Source organism: Episyrphus balteatus, chromosome 2 (genome assembly GCF_945859705.1).
Source record: "Episyrphus balteatus chromosome 2, idEpiBalt1.1, whole genome shotgun sequence".
Taxonomy (NCBI): domain Eukaryota; kingdom Metazoa; phylum Arthropoda; class Insecta; order Diptera; family Syrphidae; genus Episyrphus; species Episyrphus balteatus.
This window is the reverse complement of record NC_079135.1, coordinates 36028623-36045425: the sequence shown is the minus strand read 5'-3', so window position 1 is coordinate 36045425 and position 16803 is coordinate 36028623. Positions and strand designations below refer to the sequence as shown.

General features: G+C 30.2%; 2 protein-coding genes across 4 annotated transcripts in view; one reads left to right on the top strand and one right to left on the bottom strand.

The window, feature by feature from the left end:
- Positions 1–336: 336 nt before the first annotated feature.
- Positions 337–16803, bottom strand: part of LOC129909976 (protein spaetzle 5) — a 32434-nt gene continuing 15967 nt past the window's right edge. The window contains exons 1-7 of one of the 3 annotated variants that reach the window (XM_055987174.1): positions 11970–12047; positions 11478–11757; positions 11259–11416; positions 6420–6833; positions 5989–6356; positions 5858–5924; positions 337–766 (exon numbers count right to left, since the gene is read on the bottom strand). In XM_055987174.1, coding sequence (XP_055843149.1) covers positions 598–766; positions 5858–5924; positions 5989–6356; positions 6420–6833; positions 11259–11416; positions 11478–11561 — 1260 coding nt within the window. In that variant the 5' untranslated portion in view covers positions 11562–11757; positions 11970–12047 and the 3' untranslated portion in view covers positions 337–597. Of the gene's footprint in view, positions 767–5857; positions 5925–5988; positions 6357–6419; positions 6834–11258; positions 11417–11477; positions 11758–11794; positions 11926–11969; positions 12048–16803 lie in introns of those variants that run through there. The other 2 variants (XM_055987173.1, XM_055987172.1) reach the window with 2 other exon arrangements.
- The window catches only part of LOC129909975 (gustatory receptor for bitter taste 66a), a 37703-nt gene continuing 24317 nt past the window's right edge, over positions 3418–16803 (top strand). Inside the window, exon 1 of the mRNA XM_055987171.1 lies at positions 3418–3689. The gene's annotated coding sequence lies outside the window, so the exon portion shown is untranslated. The remainder of the gene's footprint in view (positions 3690–16803) is intronic.

Sequence of the window (16803 nt, the reverse complement as noted above, 5' to 3'; positions counted from 1 at the left end):
TATTTAATATAATTTAACAATCTTGTTCTTAAACCTTATTTGTTTATTTGTATACATTTTGATTGTTTTTTATTTTAATATCTATAAACTGCTACTTAAAAATAAATACAATATCACTGTTATAATATTATATCATATTTTTTTATTTTATTTTATAATAATTCTTAAAATTTAATTACAAATAATAATAATACAAATAAAAATGTCTTTTTTAATGATTCTGAATCTTAAATTTCTAGTATTTTATTCTTTTTTGATGTTGATGACGAGACCAAAATTTACTAGTTTTTTTTTTTTCAAAAATGTGATATCAACATTTTTGTTTAATATTTTGTATAGTTTTTTGCACAGTAACTTTTAAAATATTATGTTTTTCAAGTCTTAAAATAAAAAAAAAAAAATCAAATCCTTGGATAAATTTAATTTTTCGCATATTAAAAATTTTAAAACAACTTTTCTAAGCCTTAAAAATTATCGTATTTGAAGCTCTATACACCTAAATACCAAAAATATATTCTTTCTATCAACCAAACAATATTTGACCAGTGGGAAAAGTCCAATTTTTGTTGAAGACACCCTAATTTTGTATCTAAATTTCTAACTTGATGCTATAGTGCAAACGCAACAGCTAGGAAACCAAAAACTATCTGTGTAGAGATTTTGTCCATTTCCTTGAAGAGCTATAAGTCGTTTCTGGACATATTTCTGTTCACATCTTGATGTGTATCCATTGGGCAGCTGACAGAGATTGGTACAAACTGTTGATCTGAAAATAAAAACAAAAAATTATTTAGATTTGTGACTACGAAAGGGGATTCTAATAAAATACTGAAAACCCATTCCCTTTCACTTAATGTACCTACATTTTAAGCAAACACTCACTTTAAAACACCTGATTATAATGCGTCAAGTGGCATACCCTACATAATAGACAGAAATATACCATTTGACAATCGGGTTAAAGGTATATGACACACATCGATAAGCAAGTGCTCCTGTTGAATGTATATTCTAACAGTAATTGGTTGTCCCCTTTTTATTTTATATAGATATAGGGAAAGCACACTTATTGTGTCACACTTAGAGCCCTAACCTCACTGAACACCGTCAAGGGTAACCCATCTCCTCAAAATGATACCATACAAATGAAGCTTAGGGAATTCCCTAAGCAGAGCTGACAGAGAACCCCAGAGTCCAAAAAAAAAATCTTCCTGATGAATTATCCTCGCATCAACAAACCAGAATGAAATAAAAGAAAGCAAAACAAAGTCAACAAGGATATGCACACAGACACACGTCCGTTCTTATATGCTAGAGTCCTGGATAATTGTGGGTAGGCATATTTCTACAAATCTTATTCATAGCCCCTAAACTTATATTGGAACCCAAAACCCGGCAACGTTCAATGTTCGCGAATTCCTTGTCTAAATGGGATTTTCCCTAAAAACCTTGCATATGTGGAAATTGGTTGATGACTATTCTAGAGGGTTGCTCATCATCGTCTGATGTATTGTATCTCAACACAAAACACATATATTTGATGGAATAAGGGTGAATCATAACTTCCCCTTGAAGAACAGAAAAACCAAAAAAAAATCATTAAGTTTACTTGTTCAATAGGTTGCGGGAGTTGTTGTTTTGTACCTTCCTTTTCGTTCGAAGAGAGTTCAGGGCTTCAAACTGGTATTACTCACGGTTTGCTGAAACTTATCAACATGACCCCTTTTTTTTGGTTCAAAATATTGTTGTTCTGTCGATTTGGTGTTACTTGTATAAACCCCCTTCTCCTTTTCATTAAAAGAAATTATATTATAAACGTTAAAGCGATTTCCCGCAAAACTACAAATTCTAACCGAAACCAGGAGCAGCAAAAAATGGTGTTACTTCGCGCGCCGCTTCTTGTATTGAAAAAAGGGGTTCAACTGTTTTCAACATTTTAATAATGAAAAGCGTGCTATATAGTGAGTGAGATGGTATAACCTAATATCAAGTGAGCATCACTTTGGTCGTTGTTGACCGGCAACAAAACGAACGGCAGGCAATAGCAATAGCAATATAGTAGGATTCCCTCTCATTTTGCGGAATTACGTAACGAAACGAAACGAACGACATTGTTTTGTTTGTTTTTGTCTAATTTGTGCATTTAACCGCAATTAACCAGTGAAACTGAAATAAATTATAAATAGCATTTGCCCTTGCAAACTTACCCTTATTTTCATGTTCAAAGGCATTTGCATCGAAAGTGCATTATGTACTACTCTCTTATATTTTGCAAACAGCCCTCGCTTTTGTTTTAACAAATTGATTGTGGTAATCAATAGTCGCCTTATTTTGTATATTGATACTGATGATGATGATGATGATGATGATGAGGGTTCTAAGTTACTACTTTTAGTAGTTATTTCAAAATTGACGAACTTTGAAATATAGTAGAAGAAAATTAGTAGTAGAAAGTATTGTACTTCATTGGCAATACTTTATAGTTTGAGGGCTTATGGACGAGTGTATATTGGTTCGTGTCTAAGATTGTTTAGAATTGTAGATGAGTATGGAAATAAACCTTTCCTTGACATGAAGTATTTCACTCAATAACCGCTTGGTGGATCTTATTCGCATAGAAGTGTATAGTTATTTTTGAAATTTAAATCAAAATTCTTAATTCCCCTGCAGTTGCTCAAACAAATAACGCATCCAACTAGTCGTTGGTAACTTATACCTGACTAGTTCAGTAAGTTATGAGTTAAATGCACTGGATCTGAAAAAAAGTTTTGGTTCAACCAAAATTTGGATGCCGAATTGAATATATTTTTAAACTCGTGGGGTGTCCGCCATTTTGAAAAACGCGTAAATCTCAATATCTTGAGAAGGACTCGTCACACAGAATATTGGTCCCTTCTACATTAACTCATCCTATACGAGTTATACTTTCAGAATTAAAGCACCACAAAATATTTCTCACATACCTCTTACTATAAATTTCCAAAAAAATATACAAATTGGCACGCTGAAACTCTGAAAGTATAATCCCTATACCTAAGGAAATGCAATTTTTGTGTCAAGAAGTTCTCAAGATGTTGAGACTTACGTATACTCAAACTGAGATTTGTACTGTAAATAAACAGCTTTGCAACCAATTTAAGCTGAAGTCACAACTTTTTTCAATTTCTTCCTCAATGACTGAACTATGATAGCCTGACAAAGAATTAACAGAAAAATGACTGAAAAGAAACAGTAATCTAATTTTGAATCTAATTTTTGTTATTTTTTTCCTATACAAGGTATCCCATAATAGGACAAAGACAATTTAAGAGGTAATTTTTGATCATATTCTAAGAAAAAATTTTTTTCCCTGTAATGTTCTTTTTGCAAAGTTTAAATCACTTAGCGATCAATTAAAAAAACGCTCACTTTGGGATGAACTTCATTTTAATTTTTTTGATTTTTTGTAACTGCGTTTAAAAAATGTTGACATATTTTTTACTTCCTCAGATATTAATTTTTAAAGACTATCTTCCTCGTCCACCTTGTCCACCTCAAGTTCTTTACGTATACCTAGGTACCATAAATACAAATTTTGCACTAAAAAATTTAAAAGTAAGCAAAATTTCAAAATAAAAAAATCCAACCACATTTTAACACTTAAACGAAAGAATTCTGAAGATACAAAATTGAGACGACATCAATCAAAGGTAATTTTTTATATTTTTAATTTGTATGATTTATTGTGTTTTTTTTTGCGTATGAATTAGAAATTAAACTATGCAACTCTGCGTAAGCCCCACAGTCAAAAATAAGACTCTAAAACCGTATAATTTTCAGTTAGCAAATGGTCTAAAAAATCAGATCGCTTAAGTATTGAGTCAGTGATTAAATTCGAGGAAACTAAAAAAGTCACTGTGGCGTATACACAACTTTTTTTTTTGTTCTATTATTTCATTTATTAATGCGTTAATTGTCTAACGTTAGAACTTAAAACTTGTTTGTTACAATCTTAACGCAAATTTTTATTTTATTGGAAAATTTGTTCAAAAATGTCCAGGTCGCTGTTATGGTTTCATGGAGCTGTGCAATTTTTGTTTAATTGCTTTCATCTTGAACCAAAAGTGTGAACCTAAGTGCTCAAAATCCAATACGATACGCCTGGAATTTCATAATTGTCTTGATTGATAAGTCTAAGGCCAGGAACACACATGCGATTTTGGTCGCGCGATTATTCAGTCGCAAATAAGAATACAACGATTTCAATGACATTAAACACAATTTTAAAATTGTTAATAGTGGAAAGCATGTTGACAGGCATTGAAATGCTTGTGATCCATTTCTGCGACTGAAAAATCGCGCGATCCAAATTGCATGTGTGTTCCTAGCCTAACCCTGTGCTGAAATTCGACACACCAAACATACTTGAGAAATGAAAGTTGTCTTATGAAAAATATTATGAAACTGTGACTGATTGGTCTTAAAAAAACATGATTTTAGAAAAGTGCATCTGTGTTACATATTTTTGAAATAATGCAATTTAACCATTTCTGTTTCAACTTTAATATTCTTTTTTTAATTTGAAAGAAATTTATTGGTGTTGTATTTTTTTGAAGTTCAATCGACAAATATTTGACTTTGTTTAATTCAGCACCAAAATAAAATGTACGACTATGAGAATTTAATTATTAAATTTAGAGCAAATTTTTCAAAAGACAGTTAAACCCCAGTTAAGGCTTACCTACGAATAAAAGTTATTTTTTTATATTGACATTTATTCTTTTGATAGACTAACTGACGATTGAAAATTCAGAGCTTAATTTAATAAAAAAAATTATATAAAAAGAACTTAAAGTTTGAAAATCTAAAAGTTCTAAAACACTTAAAAAAGGTTTTAAGCTCAAAACTATACAGTTTGATTTCTCCTATAAAGAAGAATTTTTAGATTTTGTTTAAATTGTTACAATCGTTTTAATAAAAATATTCTGTCATTAAGGGGTAGATATAACCCCGTGCAAAAAATCGTGCTTTTCGTGAATATTTGGTGAAGAGGCTTTCTATTAAATAAATACATACAATAAATGGACATAAAGCGAATTTAATGTATTTTGAATTCGCGATGTATTTACAAAAAATATTGAGTTCCGTTTTTTTTTTTGTAGTAGATCTCCTAGAGGACTTTCACAAAAAGGTGTCTGGCTGTGAGGAAGATATATCTGAACCAAACGTTTTTAGAATAAATGAATACAGGTGATGAATGAAGGATAAGTCAAAATTTTGATTTTTGACAAAATGGATTAGTCACTTTAAAGTGACTTAAAAAATTGAATTATTGTCAGAAAAATTATTCCTTCGTTCATAACCTGGCAAAAGAATCTTAGAAGATCGTGTGAAATCTCAAGCCGTTCGGTTCAGCCGTTTAGGAGAAATTTTCCTCACTGACTTTGAAAACACCTTTTCGAGAAAAACGCGTTTGGGAACCATGTAAACTAAGTTAATAAAATACGCTAATTTCTTCGTAACTAATTTCCGTTACGTAACTTGAAGCGCAAAATACCCCAAAACGAAGAATTATTGCCAAAAATGCTTAATAATAATGGCACAAGAAGCTTTAATATTTATTTTGAAAATTGCGACTTTCAAAATAAATAACTACATAGTTCTAAAGGAACAGTTAGGTATAATCAACAATTTCCTATTTAAGAACAAAAAACTATCAAAACTGATACTTTCAAACATCATGCCTTTTTTGTGATTTTTAGCTTAAGAGGTTTGATTTATTCATGTGACTACCAACATCCATAACTTGAGGATATGTAAGAGTAGTGTAAATGTTAATGCGGAACTACTTATGGTTGATTATAATTATTATACTTACTGACACAGTTCGGCTTTTACCAGCTGCCTCGCAGTATTTTGTTCATTAACGACAAACATCCAATTTCCTGAAAAAAAAAAATTATAGTTAAATTGATTTTATTTTTAAGTCAAAATTTAAACTTAAAATACCTTTGCTATTCAGAGCCGCTTGAGGCATAACAAATTGACTTGAAGTCTGACAGAGCTGTGATCTTCCTTCGCTTTGCCGTTTCACCCTATGGCGGCGATTTTCTTTGCTAACACCAACCATGTCATAAAGATCTAAATTCATTGACACATCCCTTTTTGAAACATGAGAAGTAGTAGTCACATTCTTTGATGTAGTTAAGTCTTGTACAGCTTTTTTCGCTCGACAGCCAAGATCTCGAACATATCTTTTGAGCCAAGCAACTGGTGAATAATTCGTTACTTTTAAATTTTGTTCAGGTGGAAGGACATTTGTGTATTTGTTTTTGTTATTTGCTTGTTGTTGGCCTGATGAAGTGTAAATTAGAAATCTGTAAACGAAATAAAATCCTTATAAGAAACTTTAAGAAATAAAGTATTTCGAGGGACCATACTTAGCTGTTTCTGTATTTTGAGGCTTTGGTATATAAATCGGTTCAGGATAACCATTATTTGCTTGTGGATATCCGTTGTTTGCTCCTGGATAGTTATTATTGGCTGCTGGATAGCCATTATTGGCTGCCGGACCCACCGTCAATGATGGCGACGATGGATACCCAGGATTCGTGGGTTTACTTTGATTTGGGCCATTATATTGATAGCCATTAAAATTATTGTTGTTATTGTTGTTGTTAGGTCCATAAGGATGCTGTGTCGGGGTATTTGTGTTAAAAATTAACGCTGGATCATAGAAATTGTGAACGTCCGATATGGGCAGTTTTAGCGAATCGAATTCGTCCCATGTCTCGTCGACGATAATACTTTTAGCTTCATAGCCCCATTTATGTACAAGATGCTTGATAAGATATCTAATGAAGTAAATTAAAAAAAAAATTTAAAACAAAATTTTGATTTGCCAAAAAATCGCCTAAAGTTTTTAAGCCAATAATTGCATACTGGAGGTATTGATGATAACTTTCTATATTTTGGATTCAGAAGGAACTACATATTTGTTTTTTTTTTTGTCAAAAACCTCAAGATCAAGATAATTTAAAATGGCTCTATCTCAAAATGCAAAGCTTACGTGAGTAGACCTCAAATAAGCTTCATTTGAATTTGATATACGAGATCGGCCAACTGTTGATATAAAGTTTCTCCTTCCACCTGTGGTGTGATAAATTATGTTAAAACACACGCATAGCCAAAGGCACTAATTTGGTATTCCCATCATACTGCTTGATCAACGGGACCTACGCAGGTATGTTTCTTAGCTTTCGGACATGAATGCATGCTAATTTTTTTTCATAAAATGTAAGCAGATGTAAGTTTTCATTTTGTTGAAAAAAAGACAAAATGACGTATGGAATTCAATTATCTTACAACAACTACTGTAAGCTTAGTTATTCATCAAGAGTGTAGATTTGTGACAGACTTCTGTCATTTAAATGAAGTCTTTCAATTTTTGTTTTGAATGAAACACGCCGATTCAACAAGCCTTTCATTGAATTTTTTGTCACGTTTGGTAGAGACTATAATACTCGTATGGCTTCAAGTGCGTATTGTTATGATTACATTGCGTACCATTGATGAATATATTGGAATATTTCAGTATAGAAGATTTTTTTTTTCCAATGAAATTGAAAGATAACTGGGAGGAATACCAATAACAAACATATAAAAAATCAGTGGGTCAGTATTCCTGAATTCTAAGAAAACATTAATTGACGAAAAAACTCGAAAAAGAAGTGGAATGAGAGTTCTTTGCGTGTGAGGAAAACTTGCATACATTTACCCAAGTTAAACAAAGAGAGTAGAAGAAGACTTTTAGATTGGTAAGTTTTGATTGTTTGCAGAGTTGTTTATGACTGACTATCCAAACGAATCTTTGCCAAAAATGCTTGCTAACATAATTTTGATCTCAAGGGTTAAAAATCTTCTGGCTAAGATTCGGGAGATGAAATCGGCTTTTTGATGAGAAAAATGCTGATGTTTTTGCAAATGCTTGTACCAGGATATTTTAAGCCTATACTTACTTCCGACTTTACGGTCGTTTTGGAACGTTGTATGATATTTCGGTTTTTCACGGGGGATGTCTTCTTTGAACATATGGGCAATACCAATTGAGTCAGTTAGATTCTATTTTTTAAGAGATGGTAAGATATGACAATGGATACTCCAAACGTCATCTACAAAAAATTTGAACTGTCAGAAAACTATGGGCTTGTTGGGCAATTTGAATAAGCGATCCTTACTAGAACGAGTCTCAGCAAACCTAGAACGAAGTCTAATCCACCAGCATTATATAAGTATTAAAAACCAAGGACACAACTAACTGAATGCAAAAAGGCATCACAGAAATTAAAATTTGACCCTTCGGTTAAGATTATAGGTAACTCTGCTAACAATTTTGGTTCTATAAGGACTTACAGATGCTACACGGAGAAAAAAGACATGCTAAAAACAAATGGAATCTGTATTAAATTAAACGAATTTCTGTATGTTTTTTTGCCAAGGAGACTGCCATCTGAAAATAACCGGACAAATCCGCTTAATTTCTTGCAGCTTAAATGTATTCCAAAAGAAATAAATCTTTTTAAATTCTCATTTAAAATGATGATAATTTAAGATAAACTTAATTTTTTTTTAGAAGAAAATTCTTACTAAAATGATGTGAAAATTCACTTTGATTTTTAGAAAGTTTAAACAGATTATACATTTATTTTTACATTTAAGGAGAGCACCAACTTTATTTTATGTGCCTTATTTTTCTTTGCAAAATTGAAAGTAGTGTAGTCCAGTCAAAATACACATTTTTCCTAGACAAAATAGCATAGAGCTGAAAATTGTTGCAGTTCTTTGTTTCATCATTAAGAATAAATTGCCAAAAGTCACAAAAAAATTCATAAGGGCAAAAAAAAGTTATTCAAGATTAAATGTCGATGTTTTTCGTATACATTACTGGTATGTATAACTCTTTAACGATGAAAACTATAAAAAAGTTATTAATAGGAGGTTTGTGGGCCATATGATTATCTCTACACAAAAAAAAAAAAGAATGTACATAATATTTTGTCTAGGAGCTGTTTTTTGTAGAATATTTCGATTTAAATAATTGTAAAATTTCAAAAATAATCCAGGCATTTTTTTTAAATAAAAATAATATTTAATTAACGGTTTTTCATAATTTACTAACTAAAATAGGCACGCATCTAGGAATATATATGTATGAGTCGGTTAGAAAAGTTTCCATTTCTTTTTTATTGCATCTATACTCGTTATGAACTAAAAAAAAAAAGCGTTCCTGAACATGTGCATTACTCAAAAACTGAAATTTAAATGGCTTAAAAACACATTGAAGTCAATTATTTTTGAGTATTTCTTTTCTTAACACCACTTATACAAAATACTCTTTATAAATTTGTACATCTCTTGCAAACAAAATCAAATTGTAAAAGAAGATATTGAATAAAATTATAATTTGTAAGATTCTAGCGTCCTTCAATTTTACTGAAAAATAAATTCCAAGAATACTTTTTTTGGTTGTTACCTTTTTTGACAGCATTTTGTTGCAATAGCAGCTAAGTATTTCTACATCATCTTAAAATAAAAGTTTCAACCATAAAAATGCTGTATTGAAAATTTCAAAACTCAAAAACTCTTTCAACTTAAAAAAAAAAACTATAAGAAATCGAAAAAATATTATATTGCTTATATTGCGTAGGCACACTTTCTCAAAATTTACACCAACATCTAACTTATTTTTTTGTTAAAGATAAAAATAAAAAATGTAGTTTATTTTACAAATGTGACGTTTCGTTTATTAACGCATTACGATTTGTAACATACAGCTAAGAATTTTTGACAGCTGTAAATCCTCCTACAGAAAATATGTGGTTGCGGATTATTTTAAGAAAAAATGGAGTCCTCACAAAATTAAGTAAAAATGTGTATGTTGTATATAAATAAATATAATTTTGATTTGTAAGTGCAATAATTGCTCTTATATTTTAAAGTAATTTGATCAAAAGTCATTTTTTTTTCTGATTTAATACATAAAAAGGGTACCTACCCAAAAATCATTGTAAATCAATCTCTACTGAATTTATAGCAAAAGAGGTTGGAAAAAGTATTTATGACTACTGTGGCTCTTTACAAGAGAAGGTAAGTTATTTACAATATTTTGTAATTTTTTTTTTTAACATTACAGAACATTTGATATGTTTTTGAAATGAGTTTCGAGGTTAAAAGCTTGTTCAACTAGACTAGACTATATCGCCTTCCTACCCACAATCTTCATAATAATCTAAACAAAAGTCAATCTTATTCCAAGAAAACTGTAGGCTTTTAAATATTAGTGCGTACGAGTATATCTACTTCTCGATACAAAAAAAAAAAATAAAGTAACAGAATAATAAAATATTACGACCTTGAAAAATCAATACATTCATATAATAACTCTAATAGCTAATTCCATAAACCACGCGGCATCTATAGACTTCTCTAGTTTAGCTAAACATTAATGGCGATTAGAAAAAAAAAAAAAAATAAGAAATCATAAAACCAGCAACTCCATAAAACTCGATACTGTTTGAGTAGACTTGTATTGTCCGATGGCAGCGATGGCGGCATCGATCGTAGCCGCTCGTCGGCTTATCTTGGCCTTCAAGTTTCAATTAATTAATTCATGATACATTTTTACCGGCTAACTCCATGTTAGAAACCAATTTGGATTAACTACCCTGGGTTAATCTTATAAAAAATGAATATTTGTTTGCATATCTTTGAAAATCAATCTATTTTAATGCTAAAAGACTCTCTGACTCATAGACCATTTATTAGTATAGCCAAGTTAAAAAAGTTCAAAGACCTTAATTCGTTTCAAAGAAAGTGAAAATTAAAAATATAAAACAGGTTCTGCATCAGAAATCGGAAGAAACAGCTGAATGTTTTCATTTCTCACCTGATGGTTGAACTATAGACTGACTGTTTGACTCGAGCGTGGGTGGCGACACAGACAGACTCTTGTTTGGCGGGAAATATATTTAGTGAGACCATAAATTTTAACTAAGACTAAAAATTTGACAAGTTTAATAGGTCAAGGGAAAATTTAAAAATAATTTCAGCCGAAACTGGAAGAACGAGTCAGTCAAGCGATAGGCGTCGGATAGACGGTTTGAAGAGGAACTAAAATGTTGGGTTTTTTTATATTTTTTTGGAATTTAAAGACTGACGTCAAGATTGTTTCTGATTTGGAATATTTTTCTAGTTGACTTGAATATTTAGTTAGTACTTACGTTGGATAGTTGTCCACATGTTCACAGTAAGTCTTTCCCGGTCTTGCACAGGATGGTGTTTGTCCAGGTGGTGCTGGTAAAAATTGACATGGTGGTGATCCATATAATCCACATGATGGTGGTGGATTTGATAAAACACTTGATAAATATACTAATATCTGTGAAAGGTTTTATTTTTTAATCAATGAGAATAAAATTTTTATTTTGACTTAAACTTACCACAAAAACTTTCCCCAACAAGAAACTTGTTAAAGATGATAAATTAATACTCGACATGATTTTTTGGTTAATATGCAAATGCATCGTGTATACACCTTAAAACAAATGCGTTGCTCTTAATTATTTTTATGGCATAATAAAATAGCTCTATGCAAATAAGAATATAGGAAGCTCAAATACATATGTGTTTTGCGAATTTTGTTATTTGAATAGTCTTCTCTTCTTTGTTACGCTGGGAAAGTACATTTCATTAATATGTTGGCCATTGAGAGGGTTTTGACTGAAAAAAAGAAAATATTCATAAATAAACTACATACTGATAAGATAAGTAACGAAGTTAAAAATAGGAATATGATGAAAGTCAATCTTTAGAGCTCTCAGATTTTGGTTACAATTTCATCCCGAAAATATGTATATGTATATTGTATACTATTTTCGTGATTGATATAATCAAAAATCATTTCGAATTTTTCAAAAAAATTTATTTCTAACTTTAGTCCAATAGCAGCTAAAAAAATAATTTTTTGTGACACAGGTTTATGATTTTAAAAACTTGTCCTGCTTAAAATTGTCCTGCAAAGTTGAATTTGTATTCAACAAAACAGAGTTTCGAAGAGGAGTTAACAATTTATAGGCAACCTTTTTCAAAAATACTGTTTTTTTCTGCATCGAATTTATCCATTATGTAGATTTCAATCTAAGGATGAATTCGAACATTTGGGTCCAAAATACAAAATTTTCGTTTCTTTGGATCCAAATTTATTAGATGGTAATTCAATTTAAAATGTTTGTGTTTTTGCATTGGCTTAAGTTAGTTGTTTTTTCTTAGCCAACTTTAAATAGATTTTCGCAAATAAACGTATGTATAATTTCTAAATTAAAAAAAAATCTTTATTTGAAAATTGAAGATCTTGTATCAAAAAGGGGACAGGTGCAAATTTTAGTTTTTGTGGGAACTTATAAACCCTAGGTGGTGGAGGTTGGGGATGAGGCTGGGATACGTTATTGTCCATCACAACTAACTACAAAACAAAAGGGTGACCCGTAGTTACTAATGACGAATGATCTATTAAATTCAAGCTTTCTTCAAAGCGTTTTTTTTTTTTTTTAGTTTGCCATACAAAAATAAAATGGCACTCCTGATTTTGTTTAAAAGTTTTTAGTGGAGTATCTAAAGCAAATTATAATTTAATAATTATTAGGGAACCCGGCCGAACAGCTCTGATTTTGATAATCTTTTCTTTCAAACGTCGCCGTCGGTAATTAAAAATACTTTAAAGTAGGTTAAAAATTGCCTTTGTTGCCGTATTGTTTTTTTAAATTAAAATTAATTTTTTTTTAACAAAACCATGTTTTTGCTTAAATTTCATAAAATAAATGATACCAAAAGATTCTCTAGGTAATTTAAGGAAAAAAAAATATGGGAGTAAAAGACAATCTTCCATCGTCAACCCTTTCGGACCCAGCGTTACTCTCATGTAACATTTTTTTAAAAATTCGTAAAAAATATTAAATTAAACAATTTTTTAGGTAACGATGGCTTAATTGAAAGATAATAATGCCTAGTTACTGGATTATTACAAAAAGTTAGTCAAATATCATACCTTTAATTTTTTTTTATCGAGAAAGGGACTGAAATTCACATTTTTTTTTTTGCAAAAAAAAAAAATTTTATATATGGTCAGAATTTTGAAAAAAAGATATAAAAAATATTAATGCAGAAAGTGTTTTGTTTTTTTGCTTAGAAGAAGTAGCATACATTATAGTTTCATAAAAAGTTATTTTCTCAGTTCTCCGACTTTTTTTGGTGGTCATAGGCAGTGCATGTTACTTACATGTAACATGAGAAAAACACATTAGTTTTGCTATTTATTATTTTGGAAAATAACTTTTTGCTATTCATATTACTTAGTTGTGATGTTTTTGACCCGATAATACCGAAAAAACATTTTTTAGTATTGATTTTCATAGCTTGGGTTCGAAAGGGTTAAAGCGATAAATGCAATTTTCTCACAAACTGAATTCAAACACAAACAAAAAAATACATATTTTGAACATAACGGCAACACCTACAATATTTTTTGAGCTTTAGTTACTCTACTATTTGTTTTTTTTTTCGTTTTTCAAACAAAAATTTGGAACAAGTCTAAAGCCTGAACTACATCAAAACACAAAGTCAAAAAGTACAAAAAAGCAAACACGATGTTTTTTCTTCTTCCCCCTAGTAGCTTGTTTGTATATCTCTCTTTCATTTTAAAAAAAGTATTCGATTCAAAAAGCTTGAACAAGACCAAGCTTTGAATTTTCACAAAGTTTTAAAAACAAATACACTCAAACAATATTTTATATCCTTTCCGTAAGGTAGCTCTTCGATCACATAGTTCCTGTCATTTTGCAAAAAAAAAAGCTCTTTTGACAAACAATTGAAATTTCAAATACAGTCGATTCCCTATAAGTCGTACTTCCTTTAGGTCAAATTTTCCTCTAATTCAATTTTTTTTTTACCGTTTTAAATGAAACCACATGTAGCAAAAAGATTAAATAGATTCCTCTTAGTCGAATTTCCCTCTAACTCGAACCAATTTTCGTGTCCTGTGACAATTCGAATTAGATGGAGTTGACTGTAATTTGTTTACTTTTTCAATTTTTTTTAATTTGAAATTTTAAAACTTCAAAAACAAAAGAGCTTTTTAAGTTAATTTTTTTTTTCAATAGATGTCAGGTGAATATAAATGGGCAGGTTCAGAAACGTTAGGGACTAAATATTTAGGTAATTTCTCGGTCTCTGATTGGTAAGCTGTCGAAAAAAATCCTTCCAATTTAGGTAATTTTATTGGAAAGTTAGGCAAGAAAATTTTCCCTAAAAATTTAGGAAAGTTTTTTTTGTCAACATGACAGCAGATTGTTTTTAATTAAAGAATTAATTTAGCAAAATTAAATTTATTTGTGTGAAAAACAACTAAAAAGTGCATTATCGGTTATAATTAATTTTATTTATTCATTACAGTTAAGTGAAATTTGGTGTCTTACCCATGCGACCGGTAAAATTCTTAAATAAATTTCGAAATTTGACAATAGCATCACATCCAAACTAATTTAGTCAATTTACTCAAATTTTCGTTCAGAAAATGACGTTGCCTTAATATCTAGTCCCTAAAATTTCCTGAACGTGCCCAATGTGATTTTTATATTTTGAGCTTTGTTTGCTTTTTCGTACTTTTTTGACTTTGTGTTTTGATGTAGTTCAGGCTTAAATCAGAAACTCAATTTTTGGATTTTCCAAAAAATGTTCCGAATGGAAAATTTAAACTCAGTTGATATAATTTCTCATAAAATAATTTTTTTAAAAAAGATTCTATTATTTTTTTTTTTTTTTCATTTTTTAGATACACTTTCATCATTTAGCGTAGGTACCTACTTTTTGGGAATTGAGATAAAAAGTGATAAGAAACTATTAGAAATATTCTTACTAACACTATTACGGTTATTTTTAAATTTCTTTCGTTTCCAATTTTGTATGTGTACTCATAAATAATAAAAGTGAAAAAAAAAAACAAAATTATACATAGGTATGTTTGAGAGAAGAAAATACTAAAATTAAAATAAATAACTGATTATTTCATTTCAATATTTTTACAAGTAAAAAGATTAATCTTTTACATCACCGCCAACCTTCACAAGTTCGCTGAATTCGTTGGGCCTATGATCTATGTATAAGTCGAATAGAATTCAAACATAACGAGTTAAAAACTAAAAAAAAAAGTTACGTATACGCCATACACAATATTTAAATTATTTGCTTTAATATATAAAAAATTACTAAAAGTTAACAATTCAGAGCATGTTCTGTTCATTGTTTAAATATGAAGTAGCTACCTACATTAGTTCGATAAAATCGTGCAATTTATTTTTTTTCTTTATCATTTTCCATTGATTTAGAATAAATGAAATAATTAAACCTGCCCTGGTTGTCAAAAAATTAATTATTTATAGATTCCAGTGGCACGTAACACATTTAATAACACCCATAATGTCAATACACTGAGAGTTTCTATTACTTTTGCAATGTAGTGTAAACCCCCGTCGAAATAAAAAAAAAAACTATCTGATTTACACTTTCAAATGTTACCTTTATCTTGATCATTTACTGCAGACAAAGGGTTACAAATTAATTTCCTAATGGAAAGTCTCAAAATTTTTTGAGAGAAAAAATAAAAACAAAACCAAACAAAAATATCAAACACCTTCTAATTAAATGCCAAACAAAGTCACGGCATGAATAAAAGTTCCTATGCTTTGGCTGGTAAATCTTCAAAACTTTCACTTTCAATTTGCCAGCCATCACTTGGAGCTCACTTCTCTTTGGCGAACTCAACAGAGGGCAGTGTTATTCAATTTGCATGCACGGAAATAACATTTATCTTTTGTTTTAGCACATTTCGGGGCTAACTCTGTTGCTTATTTGCTAAATATTCAGTTCAATGGGTTAAAGAGTGCATAGCTGGTGCGGTGCAAATGGCCATCATAATGCCAGTGGCAAGCAAATTATTTATATGCAACGATCGATGCAATTTATGACAAATATTAGCATGTGTGCAGTGTGCACTATTAAACCTCAGACCTCAGAGTGTTAAACAAATAAAACTAATTCCACTCCTCTAAAGGATGGCTTTTGAGCTTGCAAAGAGTTATTGCCTAATACATTAACATTGTAGCAAATTGTAAGATGGTGATTTCTGAGACGAAAATAGAGTTGATTGTTCTTGGTGCATAATTTATTCCAAAAGCTAAGCAATGTTAATAAATTTGAGGTTTGCAAAGTCATGGCATATAAATAGTTTAATTGATCAACAGGCCAACACTTGATGTCTCTTTTGACAGTGTCACAATTCAATAAATAACTGTTTACAACTTCACTGCCATATATGGCAAGTGGAAAATTGTGTGGCTGCTGATTTAATGGTATTCTATTATTTCAACCATTTGGGTGTTGAGTGTTTAACTTGAAAAAAAAAAACAAACAAACAAACGTGTTTTACAGCAATTTTGAAGCATTTATAGAATAATAGATTCCAAGAAGTGTCACGTATTTTAACTGTAAAAAAGTAGCAACCAGCATGGGTTGCACGGTTGTAGGTCATAAATCTTTTGCTGAGTGCAAGACTGATTAATTTTAATTGAAATGTCTTGTTTAATTATAACAGTTCTTGTTACGTCATAACGTAGAATACTAATTCTTAAAATTAAAGATTAATACATTATTGCTTTCGAAGTTTTTGAATAATAGAGTAACATCTTTGTAAAATGCCTAAAATTACCATACATT